General features: G+C 42.6%; 2 protein-coding genes across 3 annotated transcripts in view; both read left to right on the top strand.

Moving 5' to 3' along the window:
- LOC139625733 (uncharacterized) overlaps window positions 1-3815 on the top strand; it is a 43723-nt gene extending 39908 nt beyond the window's left edge. The window contains exons 31-33 of the mRNA XM_071485912.1: window positions 314-455; window positions 641-967; window positions 2100-3815. Coding sequence (XP_071342013.1) covers window positions 314-455; window positions 641-967; window positions 2100-2416 — 786 coding nt within the window. The 3' untranslated portion in view covers window positions 2417-3815. The remainder of the gene's footprint in view (window positions 1-313; window positions 456-640; window positions 968-2099) is intronic.
- Window positions 3816-8276: 4461 nt separating this feature from the next.
- On the top strand, window positions 8277-12977 carry LOC139624960 (uncharacterized). 2 transcript variants are annotated; one of them, XM_071484440.1, is made up of 5 exons: window positions 8277-8453; window positions 9201-9344; window positions 9767-9880; window positions 9981-10122; window positions 11027-12977. In XM_071484440.1, exons 1-5 carry the CDS (start codon window positions 8292-8294, stop codon window positions 11068-11070), a joined length of 606 nt encoding a protein of 201 aa, XP_071340541.1. In that variant the 5' UTR covers window positions 8277-8291; the 3' UTR covers window positions 11071-12977. The 2 variants fall into 2 exon arrangements, with proteins under 2 accessions (XP_071340541.1, XP_071340542.1); XM_071484441.1 differs by having other exon boundaries at window positions 8367-8449.
- The last annotated feature ends 1292 nt before the right edge of the window (window positions 12978-14269 follow it).

The raw sequence follows: 14269 nt of genomic DNA on the forward strand, positions 1-14269 counted from the left end.
CAGTTACTCACCAAGAGCTGTCTCCTGTGGTTGAAAGCACTCTTGTTTTGTTTTTATTTCTATCACTACTTTTCTCCTACTGAAGTTCGCATGCTAACCAGGTAGCCTCATCTAGTTACTGTCCAATATCAAGTTATTGTTGCATCCAGACTGCTCTTAAGTAGTAGTCCTCAGAGGCCATATTAATGTTAACATTGGCTATGTAGTGATGGCAAAACTAGCTCTTTTAACAAAATGATCATGAATACAGTTTGGGTTGAATATTGAAAATAGATTCACAATCAACAACTCCTTTTTGACCCTTGGTTTACAGCGTGCCGAGTTCCGCTCTAAGTATGGGCCAAATTTCTTTCCAACATTTGAGGTTTTTCTAACTACAAACCCAAAGAAAGTGACTTTGATGGTCCATGACCAAGAGAGGACAGAAGTCTGGAAACGCAATGTTCCTCTGCCAGGTAAAGGGTTCACTCTCCCATCATTATTTATTTGGGCTACATGTCATCTTCAGCCATGCTTTCACTACATTATTGCTCCATTAATTGTTTGCACTTTGAGACACACCCACAGATGGTCAGTTCAGAGCTTTGGCAACCAAAGACAACCTAAGCAAGATTCAGTCTTTTTCCTGGTTTCCTTTGAGGTCAAAGAAGGGAATCTGTTCAGAGCCTCCCAGCAGAGGACAGCCTCCCAACAGACGACAGCCTCCGAGCAGACAACAGCCTCCCAGCAGAGGAGAGGCTGCTCCTAGTTCGGACAGAGTTTATTAACAGAGTGTCTGAAGCTGTTCTAAACCAGCTTCTGGATAAACTTCTTGAGCGTGGCGTTGTAAATGATGATGAAATGCAGTCAGCCAGCACAAAAACCAGAGCAGAAAAGGCACGAGATGTGATCGACATAGTGCGAAGAAAAGGAACTGAAGCCAGCTCGGTTCTGATCGCTGCCCTCTGTGAGCTCTCATTATACACAGGTAAAATGAAATGTTACATGGCATTACTCCTATGTAGGTTAATTTAAGCAAATAAAAAGCAGTAACAGAAAGCAGCAGTGATAGCAGCACAATGTAGCTGCCATTATCAGGGGGCTACCACCTCCGTGAATTAGGCCCAGAAAGCCAGATGTGTCGAAATGTCAATATGTGAAATATAAACTATTGATCACACATCATGTAGAGTACCAGGTTTTCATTATCCAAGTGACAAAGTTAAATGCCAATGTTACAACAAATGAGACAAAATAAATCCTCTACGGAAATCTTCCACAACAGAAGTCTTGGAGGTGAATTATCACTGCAACAATCAGGGTGTTATCATAGTATAAGTGGGAAGTGTGCAAGTGACAATCAAATGTCAAGCATCAAGTTACTGTGGTGCAGATCAAGCAAGTCGAGTTTCTGCTGCAAATCAAGCAAGATAAGTCAAGTCACTGCTCAGCGAGTCATCATGCAAGGCAAGTTATACAAAATTCTATTACGAACAGGTGACCATAATAGATGGATGGACGAACAGGTATAGTGGCTGATACAAGGCAAAGTCATGACACGGCAGCCAAGCAAAAACACAACACAACCTTAAAGAAAATAAAACTGCATTTTTGTATTTAATTGAGATAAAAAAGTTGCTGCTTCAAAATGTATTAATGTTGATTAGACAGATGCATGGACGACCATGTTGGACAGACATGTTCGATAGACGAATGGCCATGCACAGCAAGAACACAACAGAGCAGAAAAGAAAATAAAAGTGTCACTTACTATTTGTAGATGTATTTGAAATAAGTTCCTGCACCAAAGTTGATCCATGCACATTAAACAGAAAGACAGACGACCAGTATTTTATTAGACCAATTTCTCACAGTGTGATGTTTATCATTTAAAGTTTTATATCATTCAAAAGGTCTTTAAGAAAATTAAAGAAATGCTCCTTTTTGTCTCAGCCAGTTTGAAGGCTGTGTGTGTGTTTGACAGCTAGCAGGCTGTCACCGTAGGGAATTAGAGACAGACGGGAAAATATAAAATATACATTTTTCACCTTTGGTCTCTCTTAAAATGATGGTGGTTCATACTGATTATTAATCAAGTGTTTTCCCTGGTTTCCTTTCAGGTCCAAGAAGGGAATCTGTTCTGAGGAGCCTCCCAGCAGAGGACAGCCTCCCAGCAGAGGAGAGGCTGCTCTTAGCTCGGACACAGTTTATTAACAGAGTGTCTGAAGCTGTTCTAAACCAGCTTCTGGATAAACTTCTTGAGCGTGGTGTTGTAACTGATGATGAAATGCAGTCAGCCAGAACAAAAACCAGAGCAGAAAAGGCACGAGATGTGATCGACACAGTGCGAAGAAAGGGAACTGAAGCCAGCTCGGTTCTGATCGATGCTCTCTGTGAGGTGGATCAATGCCTTTCCAGAGTGATCACATTAAGATGAAGCAAAAGCCACAAAATGTGGAGTCAGAGGAGGACTCTCTGCTTTACAGTCTCAGATACTGTAATCCTTAAGTGATAATTTTTGTTTACGTCTGTAAGTGGACTTTGATTCTAAAATCAAATCAAATTTGAAATCAGTATTAAATCAAATATGGACAAAAGGCCTCATGCTGTGATCCAAAAAAAATTTAAAGCACTCCATATTTACTATGAAGTGCTCCTTATTTATTGTCCACCATTTTATGTTTGTGGTTAAATGTGTGTATCAATATTTTCATTAAAATTCCACAATGAATGTAAAAAGCAGCATCCAACTACTGTGGGTTTAGGTGAAGTCTGGTCTTGGTCTCAGCCGCATTAACTGACTGTTACGTTGACCTTATGCAATTAGCTTTACGATGTGCATCACCCCAATTAATTATCTTGTTCTGGGGTTGCCATAGCTTGGCCTATAGCATCAAAATACATCCCCAAAACATGTCAACATAAACTGCTGTACATGTGTCTTGGAATATTGCTAACCATGGTCAGCTGATTCACAGAACCAGATGGATCCCTGTCTGGTCTCCATGATCTATATATTCTATCATTTTGTCCTGGGCTTACTGAATTTGCTTGAATTGTATCCTGTGCCTCTTCATTCTACCTCTATGACTAGCAGAAATCTCCTCATCAGAGCTACTTTCTGTGTGAGGTGGGTGTGAATGTCCCATCATAGGTTTTGGATAATTATGGATAATTGCCAACACAGGCACACACCCTAATCTATGTTGTAAGGGTGAGAGGGTGAAGGGTTTTCAGACATTATCTGACCGTGACACATGGAAATGGGACAGACCATGAATCCTAACAGAAGTCCAGATGAACTTGCCACATTATCATCATGAAAATTTAAATATTTGGATGGATTTTACTTATCTATGCTCCCATATCATTATAATTTATATTTACTTTTATCTCATAGTCAAGAAAAATTATCTTTGTAATTATACTCAGGTACAATGTAGCTGTCATTATCACCCATTGTCATAAAAGTTGCTGCTTCAAAATGTATTCAAGTTGATTAGACAGATGGATGGACGGCTGTGTTGGACAGACATGTTCGATAGACAAATGGCCATGTGCATCAAAAACCCAACACAGCAGTAAAGAAAATAAAGGTGTCACTTACCATTTGTAGATGTATTTGAAATAGGTTTCTACACCAAAGTTGATTCATGCTCATTAAACAGAAAGACGGACGGCCATGTTGGATGGATGAACGGACACACGGACAAACAGGCAACCATAATGGATGGATAGACGGACAGGCACGGCGGCTGGTAAAGTCATGGCATGACAGCCAGGCAAAAACTCAACACAGAATTAAAGAAAAAAAGACTCCATTTGCAGATGTTGATCTAAGCCAATCAAATGGAGTGACGATAATGTTGAACAGAGGACGGGCAGAGGGATAGAAGACGGAGGCACGGAGGGACGAGTGGACAGAGGAAGGAACGCGTGGGCAGGCAAGTGGGACAGACAGAAATATAGAGGGAGAGAGAGACAGACAGATGTAACTTGGACCTTTTTTGGCATGGCGGCTAAAACATGGCACCTTCAATGCACAACACAAATAGATAGTAAGATTGAGAGCTGAATTTACGCAGCTAAAGAGATAGAGAGAAACATCAATTAGGTAACAAGATAGCTAAGAAAAGAGAGATAGAGGGAGAGATAGACACGGTCACTGTGACAATGCACAGTAATGGTGTGGTGACCAAGCAAAAACACAAAATTACACTCAAAATAAAAATGACACTGACTTTTTGTAGGTATACCTTAAAGAAAAAAGGTTAAAACTGATCCAAGCTCAGGTGGCGACAGAAACAGAGCGGAGACAGAGATAGAAGAGACAGGGTTGTCACAATGGCCTTGTTGTGGCATAGCTGCTGACAGAAGGCATCTCCAACACACAACAGACAACAGGCTGAGAAGAGAGAGAGCGAGAGAGAGAAAATGAGATTGACAGAGAGAGGGGGAGACAAAGACAGTGTTAGAGAGAGAGATGGAGTGAGTGAAAGATGTGACAATAACAGCACGGTGACTGATAAAAGGCTCTTTCAATGCACAACAGGCTGACTGGACGGAAAGTGAGAGAGAGGTAGCTATAGAGGTAAGGGAAGAGACTGATAGGCACGGAGGCCGAGACAAGGCACAGTAATGACACGGTGGCCGAGTGAAAACAGCACAGCATTAAAGAAAATAAAATGACACTTACTGTTTGTAGATCTATGGTTGTGTAGATTTGTTTGTAGAACTGAAACAAACAAACAAAAAAAAAGGAATAAGACTGAGCCTAGTCTCAAGACTCTAATGTTTCTAACTTGACGGGCCTCTTTCATGGCGTGGCCACAATATCCTGACCTTGAAATTAGCTTTGGCGTCTGTGTGGTATTTTGGTGCCATGCTCAGCGCACACAGTGCACAGGGGAGGAACAAACAGGTGTCAAGTCAGTCAACGCAAACTGAGTTGAAACCACATCAATACATCAGTCTTCCTTTATGTATAAATTGAGTCAGACAATGCTATTGACAGCTGCTTTATACCGTATGAAGCCTCTCCTTTGGTTCATTAAATTGCTGTAGCCATTTAAAGGCTGCAGGACAATGGATAATGCATGTTGATAAATCTACTGCTTATTGCTACTTATTGATCTTATTGGAGACTGTAATATTTGAAAAGACTTTAAAACTGCGCTAAATGTAGTTTAAAATTAGTTTTTCAATATAGACTGCATGTAGTCTTCACCTGTTTTAACAGCATTTCACGGACAGTTTAAGCACTTCACTCATTGTTTAAATTAAATACTACATGTGAAATATCATCATTAAATGCTGTTGAGCAAGATTTTTAAATGTAAAACATACAACAAAAATTGTACACTCACTTTTAACTAGACACTTTTTAAACAGTAAATTACCAACATTATTATTACTGAGTTGGACTATCAAGCTACAGTATCCGTACTATAAATTAACAAATGTTTTTATCTGTCATTTTATCTTCAGCTGTCAACAGCACTCTATCCCCATCAGTGTACATCTAAATAAATATATCGAGAAATGTAATTAGGATTTCCGCACTTCATCTCCATCATCTATCTGCCTGTCCATCTTATTCTCATGAACACGATCTCTCATTAACCCCTTGAGGGAATTTCCTCAAACTTGGCAAAGTTCAGTGTTTATCAAAGCTTTTTTCGGGAATACCCCCCACGCTGCTACTTAAACCCATTCAATACTACACACAACACAGTGGTCCATTAGTATTTCTGATGTGTGTGAGACGTCACAGTACAGCGGTTCATTAGTCGTCTGTGCCACTGCCTTTTAATAAAAGTATCACTTCATATTTTTTTCTAGAAATACACTAAAGTGCAGACATTTTATGGAATGATGTGACCAGTCATGACGTGAGATACAGTAGAATTAAAACTGAAGTAACTTGGATTGATGTGAGATAAATGACTTTAACATGTTCATTCATTTCTATCATCACTCCCTTCATTTCTATCACTATCCAACTTAAATGATGTGTTAAGCTGATTGACACAGCTGTTTCAGAATAATGAGACCAGTGATGCGACTGAAATTTATTAAACACCACATCCTCAGTTTTATATTCCCCTTCACCCAGATTTCTACCCTGGACAACTACAATACCTTACAAAGTTAATTATCTTAACAGCCACGATATTAACATTATCTTAACAATAACACATGGTTAACTTTGAGGACCTACAGGCATCACTGACGTATGTGGGTGTGGCCCATCCACTCAATTGCATTTTTTTTTTTTGTATTTTACAGGTGTTATTTTACATATTGTAATAGCTACACTGTTATTGTGTTTTAACTCTCCCATGTATCATACATATCCAACTAGCGCTTATTTTTACCACATGAATTACAATACGGTGAAATGTGAATAAATATCAAATCACAAGGATTCAATACCTAGTGACCACAAAGAAAGTAAAACAAGATAATACACAAGGACGTAACCACTTCCTGGTTAAAGCTAATTTGAAACGCTGAAGGAAGACACTGCCTGTACTCACTGTTTTCGGACAGCCCAGAGAGCCGTTAGCAACCACCTCTGAAACCTGGTTCTCTGGCTCGGTCAGTGGCAAGTCCGAAGCACTGCTCCTGTCACAGCTGGTGTGGCAGCATCTGAAGCACAGAAAGTCACAAACACAATAAACTGACGAACTTTAAACTGTAAATCATCACAGTTCTTACAGGTTCATACTCACTCTGAAACAAAATGGCCTCCGCGCAGTCTCTTCTCCTCCGGATTAGCGCGGTTTAGCGCCGACTAACGTTCGCACAGTTTAATACAGTTACCGGCTGAAAACATCTTAAAAACACGGTTCACTGTCCCGTTTTACCGGCGTTACACGCTGATGTAAACCCGCGGCTCTTGACTCGGTGAACAGCGGTAATTTAACGGACTGTACCGAACTCAGAACCGGTTTAGCATCTTAGCTTGTGCCTGCAGTCTGTCCCGCCTTCTTTTTAGCCCCGCCCAGTAGGTCGCGATACTCGTCTCTGATTGGCTAATAGCAAATTGACATCTGGGGAACCAATAAACAAAAGGAGAAAAAGACAGCATTTCTCCACATGAGCTGAGACTAGAACTGACTGTTTTAAACATTAGCCACCAAAGGGCTCTGTTGCAATATGGGAACTGTAGGCAGTGAGAGTGAACATAGAAGAAATGGGTTGTTGTCATTGTTATTGTTGTTGTTGTTGTTGCTGTTAACCCTTTTAGCACCATAATAATAGCTATATTTATTAAAACGCCTGGTCTTTTTTGTCTATTTTTGTCAATAATTGTGTCAAAAAATGCCCTATGTGTAAATAATTTACACCCTTTTTCCAGGAGAAGTAGAACTTTCAAAATCTGTAAAGTATTTATCATTCTTATGTAATTCAATACCTAAAGCTGTGTGTTATAAGAAGAAACGGACAAAAATGGAATTGAATTTTCTTCAACTTTCTTTTTATAAATTCTTGAAAAGTGCAGATTGAACATTTCTGGGATTGCAAAAATCTAGTTCAGGAGGTCTGAAGTGAGTTACTACAGAACCTCACTTCTAGAGTGAGGTTCTGCAGGTTGTCAGAGATCAGCTGCTCTTCTCTGGCCTCATATGTCTTTATTTGAACCTTTCAGCACTTAAAATAACGCTTAACCCTTTAACCCTATAATGCCAAATGCATCAGATTTGATACAAGCATTTCTGAGACCTATTGCATCACCTTATGGTAAAAACTTCACTCAAAACCCTCCTGTATCCAATCTGATGCTTGTCTTCCAGCCCCTGGTGGATCCTTTATCACTACAACAATTCAAACACGGCACATGGGACAATCCAGGTTGGCCACCTTCTGATAGTTCCCAACTCACTGGATCAAGGTCAAGAAAATTGCGATTTTTACGATTTTCCAGTGACATTTTCTTTGAGATTTTTAGTAATATTCTGACATTAACACTTAATCTGTTGAAGCAAGTTATAATTACATATTTTTTTGCATTTTAGTATGTAGTAAAATCATGTATAAAATTTGGAAAAACCTATATGCAAATAATTTTTGGTAATTTTTTTTTTTTCAAATTTTGTGAAAGGGCCAAATAAAGGTTCCAGATTCAAGAAATCAGAATTTTCTGTCCATTATTTCTGGGGTCGGGCATCACAGGGTTAATGAACATTCCTACAGGCGGCTGTGGAGCATATGTTAGTCTGGGCTGAAGGTTGGGTCTCACGGCCTAACCCCTCACTAACTGAGAACAAGGAGGGCGGGGGGTTAGAAGACTAGTCTTTTAGTCTAAGATGTGTTTTCCCAATGTGGGGGGGGGGGGGCTCCAGTCAACACCTCGCTCCGCCTGGGCGCGCCCCTGGCTGGGGCGGACCTCTGCGCTCCAGGAAGCAGCAACAAGCCGAGAGGGAGCTGCGGGTCCGGCCGGTGAAGGGGTGCAGGGTTCCGGGAGGTTGGTGAGTTGTTTCTGTGTTTGTTCCGACCCGTTTTATGTTAAAGGGACCGAGCAGTGAGCGTGTGGGGGGGCGGACAGACCCGGGGGGGGGGGCAGAGATCCGGGAAACACTGGGAGGGGCCCACCCACAATGTCTACACACATCTGGAGCCGTGTTGTTGCAGTTGTGCCTTTGGTTCTTGTGACTGGGTTTCACCTGGTGCTGATCTGTGTGCAACTGAAGAAACTCGCACAGGAAACAAGCCGCACATCTGAGCTCATGTTTTCAGTGTATTATCATGTCTGTCACAGTCAGAATATACAGAGTAGTCACTCACACGGAGCCCAAAGTAACTTAAAGATGATAATATTACTTTAAAATAATCTAATAATAAATTCCTCTGAGAATAACTTGATGTGTTGTTTACATACTTTACCAACATTTATTCTCATAGTGCTGATGGAGACAATTCACAGCCAAAAGATGAATTATTCTGAGCCTTAGTTAACAGTGTTTGCTACTGTGGCACCCAGTGGTAGAAATAATGAAGAGTACACAAAGGCCCTGTCCAGACCTGGTATTAGCATCTGTCCTGGCTGATCCAATCACAGGTGGTCGCACCCACGACCCGATCACTCAGCTCTGCTCTCTGAAAGCCGGCGATCCGTCGCCCACGTCGCTGATGATAGCCTGAGCCTCCTCAAACTTCTGGAGATCACAGAGACTTGAGTGATTCTCCCTTATCTCTCTGTCCTTGCCGTTGTTTAGAGGATGGAGTTTTTCCGGAGGTTGTGGAACTACTGGAACCAAATTGATGGCCAAGTTTTGCTGCTCCTTCGACCACAAAACCCCAGAACACAGTGGCAGATCCTCAGTGTGTTTCTCCTGCCAAAAAAAGTCCCTCTGGAAGTGGTAAATATTTATGAAATGTTTCAGCCTCACTTTCACTCCAAGCACATCAATACCTATCAGATATTGTGATACGTATTCAAAGAGCAGTTAGTCACCTGACAAAATTGGATTTCCCCCTTTTTTTACAATCTTATAGGTGAAGCTAGACAAAACCTAAGTTATATAAATTGGAAACACATTACATTAAAACTGAGAAAAACAAAAGGCAATGTGGTGGTGGGTTTATCTTTGTCACGGTCTTTACCTTCTCATTTGTTGAGCCCAATATTTTTCCTTGGCGCTACCAGAGGCCTGGCACTGGCACAGAGCCGGAGTACATATGAGAAAGTCAGTGATTACATAAAACTGGACTGCTGATTTATCAGTCGGGTTCTACTGGGGATGAGTTCTCTAATTAAAATGTTCTGATTCTGGTTCTTAAGGTGATGGCAAAACATCCAAATTCTGTGTACATCGAGACGGCTTCTGAATGCAAGCTCATCAAAGGTGAAAGTTACACTGTTGATTGTCTGGAGGGCTGTAAAATCCAGCCTCAGGTGAGTACTTCAAATAAAACATGTTGGCACAATTCATTGAATGTCTTTAGTGTATCTTGAATACTACTGGGATCCTGACGCTGGTGTTACTGGTTTTCAGAGAGCAGAGTTCAGCTTGGGTTGTGGACCAAATTATCACCCGACGTTTGAGATCTTCCTGCCGTATATGCTGGAAGAGATTTATATAATGATCCGAGACCAGAAAGATGCAGATGTGTGGATGCGTCGTGTTGTGCTGACTGGTAAAGTTTTCATCCACCTGCAGCATCACTCCACCTGATCGTAGAAGAGGAAATACAGAGGAGTAGTTAGTTCTAGTTATTGATTGATCCATGGTGCATTTATTCTTGTTCTGCCTTAGATCATCTTCATTAGGAATGGGAATCAAGAACTGGTTCCAAATTGTCCAAACCATCTGAATTGGATCCCTCTGAGCTTATCAGCTCCTGTCAGGGCAGCCCCGTACACTCACTACACAACTGATGAACCGAGCTGAGCAGCGTATCATGGTTTGTTTGTGACGTTGTGCAATCGAAGGTGGTCTCACTCGTCTTTGTCTCTGAGCGTGGTGGATTAGCCTCAGCGATTGCGCATCCAATAACCTTGTACACAAGCCACACCCTGCACGCTCTGCTCATAGCTCCAGATTTTGTCTTCGTTATTGTTATCATGCCTTACCATCACTCGCTCATCTCATCAGGGTGCTCAGTATGACTGTGCAACGCAATCTGAACAATACTTCAGAGCTAGACCTGATCTATTAACTAACCTGCCCAAAGACTGATGCTATAGCTGTGGCTAAGTTCCTGACCAGAGAAGTGATCCCTAGCTTTGGTATCCCAGAGACCAGTTCAGATAATGGCACCCACTTCGAAAATGCCATCATTAAGGATCAAACCCAGGTCAGGGTGTTTATACCACCCGCAGTCACAGGAACTGGCTGCATCACTGCTTGCACTAATGAGCATGAGAGTTCAAACTAACAGGGCAACCGATTTATTACCACATGAAATGCTTACAGGTTGACCCCCACTAGTGCCGTTCCTAGGAGGTCCCCACGAGGGTCCCACACTTGACCTGTTAACGATGGAATTGCGCAGCTATGTGTAATGACTAACATGCATATACCAAGTTCTCTTTGAACAGGTGAAACGAGCCACAGAGAACAGGAGCCCCTCAGTACAGAGTAAAGACAAGATACAACCTGGAGGAAGGAAGAGGAGTCATCCCCAGCGAAACCAGCAGTGAACAGAGCAACAACAGGTGGACAGGCCAAACACACCTGACGCAGTGAGAGTCCTGGTGGCTGTTTGGGTGAGTGTAGCCCAGGGGTCTATTCTAGAAAGCAGGTTTATGATTTTGGTGATTTGCAGGTGAAAAAGCATCTTTGATAAAACTGAGTGGACATTTTCAGATACCTACTTTTACTACATTTAAAAATGTTGCTCAACAGCATTTATTGACTATAATTCAACATGTAGTGAATTTACAGCAACTGAAATGCTGTTAAAACAGGTTCGGACTATCTGCAACCTCTATTCAAACAGTAACTCTTAAACTAAATTATATTATTTTTTAAAATGTTTCAGTGTTGTCATCCTTACTCAGAAATATCACATCATCTACAATATGATGTGACCGCTGTGATAGAGCTGTCCATCACTGTGACCAGTCAGAACCGGAAAAATGATTCTTTATTGATCAAAGTCTGTGTCTAAAGCTTCACATACATTTTTTTAAATTTATAAGTTAAGCAAACTAATGTCTAATCAGGGTTTTAATCTTCTCCCAGCATGAATTCTTTAAATGAATGTATAAATGAGGAAATGAAGCCGTATCAATTTCTTAAGTTGCGGCTGGAGAGGTGGAGACAGACAGAAACTCAGGGTTTGTTGAAGAAAAGTTACAACGGTGACTGAAATAATCTCAGTTTCTGGAACAGAAAACCCTTCCCTCATCTCGGGGTTAAGAAACTCAGTGTTTTCACTAAACCCACTTTCTGGAATCCCCCCCTGGTGCTGTTTCACCCACAGATGTTTGGCAGTGTAATGCCAGTGGTGTTCATTATATTTACCTCACCTTTCAAGGTAGAAGGGACAGGTTACATATGGGAAAACCCAGAAAAAACTGCATATTCTGCATTATGAGGTCACCCTAAGTCACTTATCTGAAGTGTGATGTAAGGTTTTAGTGATATTACTGCTAATGGTGTCAAGTTACGAATGGTCTGCCACCCCACCCTGAAGACCACAACACCCACATCCATCATATGTGCCAGTAACCTCTCCATGTGGCAAGACCCTCTACTGCATTCAAAGTGCATGGGCCAGTAGGTAGGGCAGAGGTGGCCAGATGCACCTGAGGAAAGGGCACACTCATTTTCCTGCTTGGGTGAATGACTAGAGTCATCCAAGGGGGGAATTGTGGGAGTGAGAAAATGTGTATGGGCCAAGATATAGTTGATCCATCATGTATAAATAACATTTCACCGAGCCTCATTAAACGGTTATTTATGTGTAACTACAGCTCGAGGGCAAAGAGTATCCTCCCATTAACAAATGTGAATGCAATACAATCTGCAGGAACCTTCGGGTCATGCTGAGCCCGGTGTGCAGGGTATGTGAAGTTCAGTCCTGTTAGTGCAAAATATGATCATGATTGGCTTAAAATCATAAACTGTATATGAAGATGGACACAGCATCCATGACGTCGCCTTGAGGTTTCTGAAGAGCGGGTCTGACGCTCTGAGTGCACAGTTGTCTCGAAGGAGGAAACGATCAAAAGAGTTTTTTGTGCCAGGTTGTGAACATGTTTATTTCTGCTGTTGGAGCCAGACTCTAGTGGACGTTAAAGGAAGTTTTTGACACTTCAGTGTTCGGGTTCATTTTTCAGTCCCACAGGATGCTGCTTGCTTAAAATATAATTCTTCAAGGACATTTGTATCGTGTATGTGCCTGTCCATCTGTCGTGAAAGAACCCGCCACCACTCAGAACCTGGTTATACAATATCTGGCACACTTCTCTTAGGTAGTTGTGCTCGAGGTAACTCGGTTTGCTTTTACTCTGTATTGGTGCAAATAAAGTTGTGTGAATTGAACAGCGCTCCGTGTCCTCAGCTTCGTCTGTGACCTCTGCTGCTCGGAGAACAGTCACTCAGGGTCGTGGTACCTCACTGTTCTGCCTTCAGTGAACACATTTAAAATGTTTCTTAGATCAAAGTGTGATTCAGGGAAGGAGAAAACCCACCACACTGTTAGAAAGCTAACAGGAGTAGAGACTGGCAGGTCATTGGTAAGGAAGGACCTTTTATTCTATTAATGCTGTTTTTTACAAGAGTTTTTGCACTTGTGCTTTAATATGATGCTGTTTTATTTCACACGTGCTCCACCTTCAGATGGGCTTCTCTAGTGGTTCACACCTTAGAGGCTTTGCCACAGCACCTTGGGACAGATCTTTGCCCTCATCATCCAACTGGGGGTAAAAACTGGCCCCTCCAACATTATTTTTACCAACAGGGAGTGAGCGAGGAAATAAAATAAAGTCAAAGTCCCAAACCCACAAATTGTGTGTCACAAAACAAACAGGGTTGAATTGTTGAAATAAGACAACATGAAAGGAATAAACATGCAGAGGGTTAATAAAAATAAGGACCTGAGCAAGAGGTCAGAAGAAATATTATGGATATATTCAGACATGTAGTTTCCTGGTTTGGACGCTTGACTTTTTATACATTTATTAACTGGAGAAAATTAGTTTTCAGTGCTTCACACCACATGTGAGCGGCTCGGGCGGGCAGGAGGTCAGGCCGCGCTCGCTTCAGGTGCTGCTGCGGCATTTTCTCCTTCCCTTCGTAAAGGAAGGCCCAGCGCTTCCTGTGCTGAAGGGGATCAAGTAGGAAGCATTGTGGCTCCTTTCCTTATCAGTGAAAGCGCTCCAGCAGCTCTTATTATTCCGGGTCACTTCATCCGGGAACCTTCCGGAGTGAAACCACTTCTGACCGGACCCGGGTTCTGGCTTCACCTGTGCGCGCTCCCGCAGGAGGCGGAGCCGGCTCGGCACAAGTCTGCGCTCCGGGAGGGGGAAGTGAGGACGTGGTCGATCAAGGAGTGAGGGCTGCTCGGTCAGAAGACGTCGACGAGTTGTTTCCACGTTACCTCCAACGCATTTGATGTTAAAGTGACCGAGCAGTGAGGCCGGGGCAGGCGGAGGGACCGGGGGGGGCGCAGGGACCGGGGCAGGCGGAGGGACCGGGGGAGGCGCAGGGACCGGGGCAGGCGGAGGGACCGGGGGAGGCGCAGGGACCGGGGGGGGGGCGCAGGGACCGGGGGAGGCGCAGGGACCGGGGCAGGCGGAGGGACCGGGGCAGGCGGAGGGACCGGGGGAGGCGGA

Source organism: Trachinotus anak, unplaced genomic scaffold (assembly GCF_046630095.1).
Source record: "Trachinotus anak isolate AG129_WGS33_773 ecotype Australia unplaced genomic scaffold, CSIRO_AGI_Tana_v1 ptg000009l, whole genome shotgun sequence".
Taxonomy (NCBI): domain Eukaryota; kingdom Metazoa; phylum Chordata; class Actinopteri; order Carangiformes; family Carangidae; genus Trachinotus; species Trachinotus anak.

What these genes read in the sequence shown, in the direction of transcription:
- LOC139624960 (XM_071484440.1), top strand. Translation starts at nt 8,292, where the DNA reads ATGTGTTTTCCCAATGTGGGGGGGGGGGGGCTCCAGTCAACACCTCGC. An exon ending in AAAAAGTCCCTCTGGAAGTG is followed by an intron (nt 9,345 to 9,766) that starts GTAAATATTTAT and finishes CTGGTTCTTAAG; the next exon opens with GTGATGGCAAAACATCCAAA. An exon ending in GCGTCGTGTTGTGCTGACTG is followed by an intron (nt 10,123 to 11,026) that starts GTAAAGTTTTCA and finishes CTCTTTGAACAG; the next exon opens with GTGAAACGAGCCACAGAGAA.